Source organism: Mustela erminea, chromosome 2 (genome assembly GCF_009829155.1).
Source record: "Mustela erminea isolate mMusErm1 chromosome 2, mMusErm1.Pri, whole genome shotgun sequence".
Classification (NCBI taxonomy): Eukaryota; Metazoa; Chordata; class Mammalia; order Carnivora; family Mustelidae; genus Mustela; species Mustela erminea.
Window position 1 is genome coordinate 60,814,969 of NC_045615.1, and position 13,532 is coordinate 60,828,500.

Consider the following 13,532-nt stretch of genomic DNA (forward strand, 5'->3'; position numbering starts at 1 on the left):
GAATTCAAAACAAAAAAGAAAAATAGTTTTGACTACAGATAATTTTACTTCAACACAAAAGACATCATAAACAAAGTTAAGAATAAGCAAAAATTATATGCAACATATACATAACAAATGATTAGTAGCACTAATATATAGGGAAACTATAGAAACAAAAGGAAAATCAACCAATTAAATACCAGGCAAAGATGAACAGGTAGTTAAAAAAGAATATATGAAGAGAAGATTACTGCACTATTGATCAGAGAAATATAAACGAAGAATAATAATGCTGAATCATTTCTTATCCATCAGATGCTTAAAATCTTTGAAAAGATAATTTTGCAGTACCCCTCAAAATAGAAACATTCCATTTCTAAATTCAGCAATTACATATCTAGGAATCTGTTTTACAGAAGGACTTTCACATTAGCAAAAAGATACATGAACAGGATTGTTCATGGCTTCACATTAGTAATAACAAAAATAGAAAGGATCTAAATGTCTACAAATGGAGAACTGATTAAAGGAGATGATTGATTCTGGGAAGGGGGTCTGATATTTGGGCGTGGTAGGGGAAAAGAAGTCTTTTACATTTTGTTCTATATGTGGGCTTTTTGTATTGTTCTAATCTTTTATGAGCATTTTCATGGATTAACTGTATAACTATAATTTTGATGAAAGAAATAATTAAATCAATAAAAGTTCTATAATCACATTGCATAAAAATTGAGAAAAAGAAAGCAGCCTGATTGTTAACTCAACTTCTGATTGCATCTTTTAGTGTATTTTCAGGTCCTTTTCCTAAATATCTTATTTCCGCGATTGATTTATAAACATCCTTGAAGACACAAATTTCTGGAACATCTTCCAACTAGAATGAAGAGATTTCCTAAACATCTATTATGGATGTAAAAAAATGCGGTTATTTTATCTTAAAAAGTGATGTATTAAAAATAGTCACCTTTTCTGTGGACCAATTCATCCCTGCAACAAAAGTTAATGCTAGTGTGCATAGTCCTCCAGCTGCATGTAAACCAATACGCTGGCTGCCCAAGACAGCAGTAAGAGACATACTCAAAATAAAGAAAGCTCTCTTCACTGGACGTCTTGTCTAGAATTAGATAGATATTTAGAAATTAATTTACATTTAATATATAAAACAATATTTATATCTTCTACCATGTATTATTCACTCTTTGGTATCATGGCTCTAGATGTTATATTAAATAGTGTCTAAAATTTTACTTTCTTCCTCACTAAATATTTTAGCAGACCAAGTGAAAAAATCTGCAATTATTAAGTTTTATCTTCTGCCACATCTCTCATACTAATGTTAGTAAAATGGGTATAGTACCTCAGCTATAAGTGAAGAAGGAAGGAAAGAGACCCATATAAACAAAGTAAACTGTAAAAACTATAGTTCCTCTAGCATATACATATACATATTGTAGTTCCTATAACATATCCAGTTAAAAAAATAAAGTTTTGAATATCTCTTTAGCTGAGATAGCTGTTATAGATAAGATGGAAGTTACAGAAATACAAGAGTAATAGCATATCCTTTAGGGGAGGAAAAGGTTGAGTTTAATAGTGTTGCCTTAGTCAAAGGCAGTGGGCGTAAATTTAAGTCAGAAAATATGCAGAGATAAATGGCAATCTACTTTCCAAAAAATGTTCAGGGGAAAATTTGAGTGGCAAAACATTAGGGAAAATTGCCAGTGGTCAGGAGGCAATTTAATGAATATAGGGCTGGGGTGGAATGGAGAAGGTACTCTGGTTTAAGTACAGTTTTCTTTTTTAAAATTTTCTTATTTTTTTAAAAGATTTTTAAAAATGTATATATTTGACAGAGAGAGAGAGTGAGAGAAGGAACAAAGTCAGGGGGTGGGGGAGAGGGAGAAGCAGACTCCCTGATGAGCAAGGGAGCTGGATGTGGGGCTTGATCCCATCATGACAGGAGCCAAAGGCAGACGCTTAACCAACTGAAACACCCAGGAGCCCTAAGGACATTTTCTGATACTCTTATTTGTTGAATCAGGAAGCAGAGACTTCAGTCAAGGCCGTTGACCTGTATCAATCACAAATGTGCTCCATTTTAAGCAGAGAGTAGCATGATGGGCTATTTTAGCGAAAGAGAATTAAATACTACATTTAAAAGCTCATGGATCCTCTAGAAATTCCAATTTTTGAAAGAAATGTCTAATACTATACTTCTAAAAAATAGATTAACTTTTCATTTACCTGATCTCCACTGGGAAAATACTGAACAAACATTCCCAGAACAGCTCCTGCCAGCATGCCAATAAGTACATCCCGAAAAGAGGCAAGGACATTATTAAGTATACTACCTGTAAGGGCACACAATAAGGGACACATCTCATAGAGTAATTATTTTCACATACCTAACATATCAGAAGATCAAGTCTAGGTGGTTCATAGAGAAAAGCATATATCTTCTAGAACAAATATGCGAAAATGGGCCTTTAATATTTGTATACTTGATAACATAAAGATCTATTTGATACATTATGTACCCTCAAATAATTTAATAAATACACACAAGTTAGAAATGTTCATTGAAAATGTAGGCCAGGGGGGCGCCTGAGTGGCGCAGTGGGTTAAAGCCTCTGCCTTCGGCTTGGGTCGTGATCCCAGGGTCCTGGGATTGAGCCCCACATCGGGCTCTCTGCTCAGCAGGGAGCCTGTTTCCTCCTCTCTCTCTGCCTGCCTCTCTGCCTACTTGTGATTTCCATCTGTCAAATAAATAAAATCTTAAAAAAAAAAAAAGAAAGAAAATGTAGGCCAGGAAACAAGGAAATAATAAGCCACAGTGTGCTCCCTTATAAACACAACTTTAAAGACCCGCTGAGGTGGAAGAATGGACAGACGCTGGACAAAGGAGCACCTCTGGCACCTTGCACATGTTTGGTAATGTTTCCTTCTCTGATACCCTGTTATGACAAAGAACAAATGACTTAAACATACAAAGAAAAATCTAACAACAACAGAAAAAAAAAAAGATTTACTACAGGGTCAACCCTAGGAATATTTGAGTCAGCAGTAAATTGAGTTTCCAACATATTTTTATGTACCTATATCTGTAGTTCAGAGTAAAAACTTTTAAAAATCCCACGTCACACTAAAAAATTGTTATGCTGTGGGTATTTTAGCTCAATGAAGTGTGTAAATACATATATTTTAGAAATGTTTTTCCATGAAAAAATAATAGAAATGCAGGATGACAATAGCAAGATGGTAGAATGGGAAGCCCCAGAACCTTGATCCCCCAGAGAGGCATTAAATTAACAATAGATACAGTCCAAAAGCCTTAAAAGAACCCCACAAACTAATTAAGAAGTTGCAGCAAGAGAAAAATGATGCATCATGTACAAGGAAGCTTCTATAAAATTATCAGAGGATTTCAGAGCAGAAACCTTACAGACCAGAAGGTGGTGTGAAGGTAATTCAAAGTGTTGAAAGGAAAATAACTGTCAATGAAGAGTACTATCCTACAAGATTAACTTTCAAAGTGAAGGAAAAATTAAGACTCAGATAAACAAAAACTGAAGGAGTTCATTACCACTGTAGCTGCCTTACGAGAAACATTAAAGGATATCCTTCAAGTAGAAGTAGAAAGATGTTAGCAACACAAAAGCACACAAATATAAATCTTTGGTAAAAGTAAATACATAGATGAATTCAGAATCCTGTAATACTGTAATGGTGGTGACTAAATCACTTTCAATTCTGTTACAGAATTTAAGCTAGAGACATAAAAATAACTATAAGATTGTATTAATAGAGATGCCTGGGTGGCTCAGTTTGTTAAGCATCTGCCATCAGCTCAGATTAAGATCCCAGGCTCCTGGGATGGAGTCCACATTGCGCTCCTTGCTCAGCAGGGAGTTTCCCTTTCCCTCAACCTGCCTTGTGCTCTCTCACTCTGAAAAATAAAATCTTAAAAAAAAAAAAGACAGTATTTTAAAAATCTTTTTAAAAATTTTTTATAAACATATAATATATTTTTATCCCCAGGGGTACAGGTCTGTGAATCACCAGATTTACACACTTCACAGCACTCACCACAGCACATACCCTCCCCAATGTCCATAACCCAACGACCCTCCTCCTACCCCACTACCCCCCTCCCCACAAACCTCAGTTTGTTTTGTGAGATTAAGAGTCTCTTATGGTTTGTCTCCCTCCCGATCCCATCTTGTTTCATTTATTCTTCTCCTACCCACTTAAGTCCCCACGTGGCATCTCCACTTCCTCATATCAGGGAGATCATATGATAGTTGTCTTTCTCCGATTAACTTATTTCGCTAAGTATAATACCCTCTAGCTCCATCCACGTCATTGCAATTGGCAAGATTTCATTTCTAAAAAAGACTGTATTAATAGACAGACGACATAAAAAGAAATAATTTGTGACCTGGATAACAAAGGAAAGAGGTGAGATGTAAAGGATTAGAATTTTTATATGTGAGTGAAAGTGAATTATCACTTCAAGTTTTTATAACTATGGATGGAAAAAGAGAGTCCATGCAAATGATCACCAAAAGGCAGCAGGGTGGCCACACTTATATAAGACAACATAGAATTTAAGTAAATACAAGTAAGTCATAAGAGATAAAGAAGGACATCATACAATGATAAAAAGGCCAACTGATCCAGAAGATAGGATTAGGTCTCTGTATCTATCATATTCCAAAATATAGATGTACTGAAGATCTATGTAAAAAAAATAAAACCTTAAAAGTCCTTAACATTTAAAAAAATTTATTTGAGAGAAAAAAAAAATATTTATTTGAGAGAGAGAGAGCATGAGAGGGGATAGGGGCAGAGGAGAAACAGACTCTCTCTGATGAGTAGTGAACAGAACCCTGGGGTCATGACCTGAGTCAAATGCAGACCCTGTTATGTGCCCCCAAAGTCCTTAACATTTTAAGTGACTGTATACATGGTCACAAATAAAGAGAATTATCTAAGCATGCAGCTGCTTTCGGTTTTTTACTTTTTCTGTCCTTCACAAATTAGGTTTGATCTTCTGTAGCATGTTCCATAGTACCCTACACTATGTACTATTCATCACATTTTGTAATTATTTGTTTAACACAAATTCCTTGAGAACATGAACCATATGGTCTTCTTTTCTAGGTAACTAGTATAGAATAGCACTTAAAAATGTGGGTCTAGGGTCAGAATGCCAGATTGCATCTTGGCTTCCCTACTTTTTGGATCTGTGACTTTTAGCAAGTTATTTAACCCCTGTTCCTTAGTTTCCTATTCTGTAAAATGAATATCATACTGTGGGGTGACTATGAAATGAGTGGAAATAGCTATGGAACTTGGAGCAAGCACCAAGCGATTATAAAAGCTAGTATTGTAGTTCACTGTTTATCCTCAGTGTTTGGCACAGTTGTTGACACAATGGAAGAGGAACATAAAAATATTTTTTAAAAGAATTATTGATACTAGTCATGAAGGAAAGGATTGTCACATTTGACAATAAAAATTTGAAAAATCTGAATTGCAAAAAAAGATAAAAGAGAAATTATAAATGTAGAAAACTATAGGACTTAAAACAAGGTTATCATTCCTAATTTTATGCTGAATCTTAACAAAAAAGAACAAAAGATGAACAATGGCTATAAGATAAGCAAAAGGTTTCAAGAAAAACAATTTATAAAACATTCTAGGATGCCAATAGTCAATAAATGTGAACATTTAAAAATATCACTAGTATCATTAAAAATATCATTTAAAGAGACCTCACCTTTCACCTATCAAATTAACAAAGATATAAAAAACTAATGATACTGAGTTTTGAAGAAGGTGAAGAGAAACTGGCAAGTTTTTACACCCTGGTAGGCCATAACTCGAAAAACTTAAAACTTTTTTTAAAAAATAAAATGTCTTGGGACACCTGGGTGGCTCAGTTGGTTAAGCAACTGCCTTTGACTCAGGTCATGATCCCAGGGTCCTAGGATCAAGCCCTGCATTGGGCTCTCTGCTTGGCAGGGAGCCTGCTTCCTCCTCTCTCTCTGCCTGCCTCTCTGCCTACTTGTGATCTCTGTCTGTCCAATAAATAAATAAAATCTTTAAAAAAAAGAGTCAGTTATTATTCCTGAGGATATGTTGCAGGGCTTATTTTTATGTTTTCCTTTTTTTCCTTCTTATTTATATATTTTGATCTTAAGAGAAACTAGACATATTACTTTTCAACTTAAGAAATATTTTGGTGCTTAAATAATACAGAAGACAGAATTTCAAACACTGCAGATAATTAAAGCATTAAAAAACTTGGAAACATTTACTTTCACAATTTCTTGGGACATCCAAGAGCAAATATTATCTTGGGATTCAGAATTGCTGCTGAGCTTGTCCCACCACTGCCAAAAAGGCACACAGTTGTCCGTACTCTATATATTTAGGTTGTCTGAGTAACAGAGCAACCAGTTATTTATAATGATGGCCAAAAAGGCATATTTAGAAATATATATCAAATAGCAGTACTAGTAATATTGTTACTTAAAATTTTCTATTGAAAACTGTGATAAAGCAACATGAACGAAAAAACCAGGTAATAATATGGGTTATCAGATTAATTACAATATATGGTTATGAAAATAAAACCATGTGTGTTAAATAGTAGTTTCTTAATCCACTTTCTCTTCCCTGCTCTAGAATGAGCTTTTTGTGAAGAATAAAAAGATGTTACATGTAAAAATAAATGTTAATAAAGAAGCAAAGCCAGAAACCTTGTTTAAAGAACCAGAAAAAGCTGTGAATAAGATGGCAGTTGCTGTTTTTTGTTTACCTGAGGAGAAGACGATGCTCAAGCATGTATTGAATCCAGTGATTGCTATGATGTCATCTAAACTGCTAGCAGCCATTAGTAATGTTGGGATGCCTTTCTTAATGCCGTATCCATTTTCTTGCAAAAGGAGCATGGAAGGGACAACCACAGCAGGAGAGACAGCACCTACTACAAAACTATGAAAAAGATTTTGAAAACCAATTCTAAAACATTCTTTCAGCAAAGTAGTGTTTTATATTAAACTTTACAACAAATACATTAACCTTTACAGATTTACTATAACTTCAAAAGTAAAAATGCTGAGTCAATGTCATTTAATGGTGGTAAAATTTTCCACACATTTTTTACTGCTGGCTAAAAGTTTATAAAGATTTCCTTCAAGATGTTGGTTTGGGCACAAACTGCCTCTCGCTTCATCCCTAAGTCCTTTGATATGAAGATATAAAAATAATATGAAAACTCATAACCTAACTAGGAAAAAAAAAAAAAAAAAAGGAGACACCTCAATGGATAAGAAACCAAGTATATCCCAGGAAGATAAGAGTTTAAGATTGAAGAAGGAAATCATAAATCAAGTGTGTGTGAGTAAACACCGCTACAAAAAATACGGTATACTTCTAAAAATGCTCCAAATACAGAAATGGCAGATGCTGTGAGCAGAAGAAATCTGAGGAAATCCAACGGGTGACTATTTGGGGTACCACTGTAAGAATGGCCAGACAAATGTACTCTCCACCCCATTTCTAACTCTTGATCAAGTCAGTAAGGAACAGATGTCTGTCCCAAAGAAGGAACAATGAGTGTAGGCACCAAAGTTGCAAAGACAACTGAGAAAATTCCTGGGATGGATGATGACACCCATGAGGAATGAGGACATTCCCACTCAGGATGTCCTTTGTTGGTATATCTCATTCAGTACCTTACCTCATCACTTCCACATTCACTTTATAAAGGTTGAAGTATATACCTTGTGTAGAGATGTTCTTGGTGCCCAACCAGAACACATTTAGCAGGCCAGTGCACACATCCCCCGCTTGTTGGCTCCTAATCTCTGACACCTGCAGCTTTTTAGCAATATTGCCCTGCTAAGAAGAGCTTACTTGAGGTTGCTAAGGAGGTTTTTCTCCTACTCCTCCTTCTTCCAGACAGCTTCTGTGAATTACTGACTGATATAGAGGGTCTGATGGTTTAGTACCTTTGCTTCTTTGGCTGTATAGTCTGTTATAGTTTTCTCTCAAAATTTCCCTGTGGACTCAAGAAGAGCCTAGAATTCTCTAAAAATACTTATTTGTCTAGTTCGATTGTTTCTGACCTTTATGGCACGTTGGATCATCTTGTACGTTATTTATCCATAGGTGCTTAACAAATTATTCCCAAATTTTGTAGCTTAAAACAACACGCACTTATAATCACACAATTTTTGTGGGTCAGGAATCTGGGTGTGACTTAGCTGTATGCCTCTGAATCAAGGTCTCTCACAAGTGGTAGAAGATCTGCTTTACTCACATGACTGTTAGCAGGCTTTCAGTATTTTGCTCTGGGGGTTTCTCAACGGGGCTACTCATAATATGGCAGCTGGGTTCTCCCAAGATAAGTAATCAAAGAAAATGCAAGACAGAACATGCAAAATAGAAGCCATGGTCTTCTCATGGCATAGTAGGTGTCATGACATTCTATAATTTCTGTTATATTCTGTTCATTAGAAGCAAGTCAGTAAGTCCAGCACATATTCAAGAAGAGGGTATTACACAAAGGTATAGATATCAGAAAGCAGGGATCGCTTGGAGTGATCTTAGAGGCTGACTACCTTGTACTTGGAGACCTTTCAAAATACTAATGTCTGACTCCCATTCTAAGACATATTGATCTGATTTTAAATGGAATTTGACCTGAATACTAGGATTTTAAATAATTTTTTAAAAATTGTGGTAAGGAATATATAGTATAAAATTTATCCTCTTAACCATTTTTAAGTGAACAGTTCAGTAGTGTTAACTATATTCACATTGTTGTATAACAGATCTCTAGAACTTTTTTGTCTTACAAAGCTAAAACTCTATATCCATCAAACAACCCCCCTTTCTCCCTTCCTCACCCAAGACCCTAGCAACATTCTACTTTCTATTACTATGATTTTGACCACTTTAGATATATCAGTGAAATCATACAGTATTTGTCCTGGCTTATTTATCCCAGCATAATGTCCTCAAGATTCATCTATGTTGGAGAATGTAACAGGATTCTTTCTTTTTTTCTTTCTTCCTTCCTTCCCTTTCTTTCTTTCTTATAGGTGGATAATATTCCATTCCATGTATATACCACATTTTCTTCATCCATTAATCTGTCAGTGTGGGCTGCTTCCACTGCTTGGCTATTGCAAATAATGTTCCAATAAACATGGATGTGCAAATATTTCTTTGAGGTCTTCTGTTCTCAATGGGCCTCAGATATCCAAAGTGTTCCACTCTTTTTTCTGCTAGCATTCTGAGTCAGGTGAGACAGAAACCAGTTCCTTGGGTCAAAAAACCAAATTGTAGGACACATGCTCCAGCTTTTTTCTTTCCCTCCTGATAGAGAAGCCAGGAGTTGGGAGTTTTCTCCTGGTTACACCTTGCTGTGCAGGGAGGGGATGAGGCATAGTGGGTAAATGCAATGAACTGTTCTAACTGCTCCAATGTGTCTCTTGGCCTTGCACTTGGATGGGATACTATAACTTCTCAAGTGGGTTCTGGAGTTCTCACAAAGATAATCTGGTTCTTATGTTTTTAAGTCAGTATTGTGCCAGAAGGAGAGCCTGGGGCTTCCTATTATGCCATCTTGCCGATATTACTCTTCCGATTGTTGGGATTTGCGAAAGCTCCCCAGGTGATTTTAATACATAGTAAAGTTTGGGAACCACTGATTTTCTCCAGAATGTATCCAGCTTCCTTCACTCAGAGGTTTCTATGGGGACCTCACTCAATACATTACTTGCATAAGAAGCTTAATCTCAGCCTGAGCTTCTAAGATACCTTGCTTGGTAACATGATTAGACTATTCCCTGATAGAGGACAAGAGCCAGTAGCTAAAGTAATCACAAGTTAATGGGAATTAAAAGTATTGCAAAATATTTAGGGAAATCTATCACTTCAAGGTACATGTTCATTAAGGGGAAGGAATTTATACCGAGAAAAGAGATATAATAGGAAGAAAGCCACCAAAATGACTTCAGAATAACTATAAATATCCTCTGAATCATGAAAGTACACTACATCTATCCATAAAATTTTAATGATAGTTCCTAGAAATTAACAATGAATTTCCCAAATTAAAAAAATATAAACATAGCTGAAGAGTGATTTAATAAGCTAGAAAACTGTGCAGAGAAAATTTTTCAGTGTGTACTGAACATACTGAAAGGTAAAACACATAGAAGGTAAAAAAGGTAAACACATAGAAAGTATAAGGAAAACTTAATAGGTATGGAGAAGAGAATTACAGAAGGACATAATAGAAGAAAACTATTACCTCGAAGGACATAATAGAAGAAAATTCTTACCTCCGAGAGGTAAAAGATATAATCAAGACCTGGAAAAAGATACACAATCCTCTGATTGAAACATTACACCAGATACTGAGTAGAACAAATTTTAAAAAGACTTGCCTAACGATATTAAGGAATTGTTAATTTAGTAAGAAAAATGCTGTTCCTTTTAGAAATGCATCCTCTAGGGTATAGGGATGAAATGCCATCCTGTGTGTAATTTACTTTAGGATTCATTAGGGGCTATTAACTTTAAATTAAGGATATTTGGTGCTTGTTATTTTGCTATTATTCTCTCTACTCTTGTACATGTTTGAAAATGTTCACTAAATAAAAAGACCTGAGGCTGCTCTAATCAAATATTAATATGAAAATTATTTACACGAGAATCTCATTAAAATGCAGATTCTGTTTCAAAAAGTCTGGGATGGGGTCCACGATTCTGCATTTCTAACTTTTAAGTGATACTAATGTTGCTGTCCAAGGAACATACTTTGTATAGCATGAAATTTTTAATTGTAAAAATTTGGAAAACCCAGCTTCCAAAGAGAGGGGGAGAGAGAAAAGATTGTATTAGTCTACCTAGAAAAGGAATTAAAAATTAGTTTGATAAGAGATTCTTCATGGGCAAAAATAATGCAAAGAGATGACACTCATATTCTTAAAATATTGAGGGAAAAGAATTTTGAATCTAAAATTCAATACAGAGTCACAAAGTTATGTTCAGACCCTCAAGGATGCAGTTTCTTATTCACTTATCAGTTTTAAAAGAACTAGAAGATCAACTTATCAGGAAGAATGTTTAGTACAAAAGAAAGGAGTTTTAAAAAAAATACAAGGGCAGGGGCGCCAGGGTGGCTCAGGGGGTTAAGCCGCTGCCTTTGGCTCAGGTCATGATCCCAGGGTCCTGGGATTGAGTCCCGCATCGGGCTCTCTGCTCAGCAGGGAGCCTGCTTCCCTCTCTCTCTCTCTGCCTGCCTCTCTGCCTACTTGTGATCTCTCTCTCTGTCAAATAAATAAATAAAATCTTAAAAAAAAAAATACAAGGGCAGAGGCAGCATAATGTAGATGTTAAGAATAAAGGCTCTAGCCATAGCCAAAATTCTTGATGTATCTATTTAGTTGTCTGATGTTAGGAAAACCATGTAATATCTCTTTTCTTTGTTTATATGCAAAAAAGTGGGAATAATAATAGTATCAACTTTATAGGTCTTTGTGAGGATTAAATAAATTAATTATCAAGTACTTTACAAAGTACCTGACACATGGTAAGCACTATATATATGTATGCTACTACTATAACTATTATGATTATCATCACAAGAGATAATTATGAGCAGTGAAATTAATTGCTAAATCTATAGAAGTGTTCATTGTAAAGAAAACTTAAAAATAATTTTGGAGTAAAATTATAGATTATATCAACTGGTGGGAGAATATACGAGGGAGTGAAGGATAGTGAAAAAATGTTATAAATTTAAGTATGTTTTTCCCAAAATTATAGGAAATTACTAGGAGAATGAATTTCTAATTTCTAAATATTAAAGGAATAAACAAAAGTGGAACAAAGAAAATACTGTTGATTCAACAAAAGGTAGGAAAAGTGAAAAAAGAATGAAATTCACATGAATCACATGTATTCACATGAAATTCACATGAATATTTTGAAAAGCAAAATAAGGTTAAGTCAAGGTTAAGTCAAAATTCACCTACAAGGAATGGGCTGGATGGACCTGTTAAGAAAGAGCCTCTTTGACTGAATTTTAAAACGTTAGCTCTGTTAGTGAAATATACATCTAAGACAAAATGGTACAAAGAAGTTGAAAATTATAAGTCTGGTAAATAAACTGAATCCATTTCATAAATGAAAGTTTGGTTTACATTAGAAAATTAATCAACATGATTCACTATAATAAAGGAGAAAGTTCACACTATCTCAATAGAAGCAAAACAATTACTTGATAAATTTTACAACCATTTAAAAAAAAAGATTTTATTTATTTATTTGACAGAGAGATAGCACAAATAGGCAAAGCAGCAGGCAGAGGGAGAGGGAGAAGCAAACTCTCTGCTGAGAGTCCAATGTGGTGCTTGATCCCAGGACCCTGAGACCATGACCCGAGCTGAAGGCAGACATTTAACTGACTGAGACACCCAGGTGCCCCTCTACACCAATTTTTAATGAAAATGTAGCAAAGTAAGAATTGAGGTAAATTTCCTTAATTTAATTAAGGGCAGCTACAAAAACCATGACAAATACCGAGTCAAGACAAAGATGCCTACTATCACCACTTCAAATTAACATTATTATATTTAAGGGCCTAATCAGTGCCACAAAGAAAGAAAAATAGATGGTATACTTATTGGAAAGAAAGTAGAGCTGTCATTACCCACAGATGATATAGCTGTACATGCAGAAAAACCAAAGCAACCCACAGATAAATGTGAATTAATGAGCCCAACAAGGTTGCTGGAGACAAAAGCAATTTAGAAAATAATTAAATAATATTTCTAAATACCAGAGACAAATAATAAAAACATAATATATAAGTACTATTTATAATTGCAATAAAACTATCAAATGCCTAGGAATAAATCTAATCAAATGTACACAGGAACACTATGTAAGAAATAAAAACCCCTTGATTAAGAAAAATTAGAGAATACCTAAATAAATGGAAGGGCACACCATGGGTTTGAGTTGAATAACTCAATATTAGAAATGTACCAGTCAGCGGTGCCTGGGTGGCTCAGTGGGTTAAGCCTATGCCTTCAGCTTGGGTCAGGATCAAGCCCCACATTGGCTCTCTGCTCAGCAGGGAGCCTGCTTCCCCCTTTCTCTCTTTAAGGTAGATTATGGATTTATGGATTATGGATTTAAATGTGAAAGTTAAAACAGTAAAATTGCTAGAAAACAACATAGAGAATATATTTATGACTTTGGATAGGGAATGACTTCTTAAACAGAAAATGCCAATAATGAAGAAAAAGAATGAAAGACAGGATTACATTAAAAATGAAAAATTTCTGCCACTAATGGAGTGAAAATGATAGTTGATAAATGGAAAAATATATTTGCAACGCATTTAACAAAGGACCAATATCCAGAATGTGTTAAGAACTCCTACCAATAAATCAGAAAAAAACAACAATAACAAAAAGCCCATTAGAAATATGGGAAAGAAACATAGCAGGTACTCT

The 13,532-nt window shown here is 34.9% G+C and overlaps 1 protein-coding gene across 3 annotated transcripts in view; it reads right to left on the reverse strand.

Moving 5' to 3' along the window:
• Nucleotides 1-13,532, reverse strand: part of SLC9B1 (solute carrier family 9 member B1) — a 62,655-nt gene that overhangs the window by 4,920 nt on the left and 44,203 nt on the right. For all 3 annotated transcript variants that reach the window (XM_032333034.1, XM_032333035.1, XM_032333033.1), the window contains 3 exons: nucleotides 6,809-6,984; nucleotides 2,227-2,333; nucleotides 947-1,096 (listed from right to left, as the gene is read on the reverse strand). In XM_032333034.1, coding sequence (XP_032188925.1) covers nucleotides 947-1,096; nucleotides 2,227-2,333; nucleotides 6,809-6,984 — 433 coding nt within the window. The remainder of the gene's footprint in view (nucleotides 1-946; nucleotides 1,097-2,226; nucleotides 2,334-6,808; nucleotides 6,985-13,532) is intronic.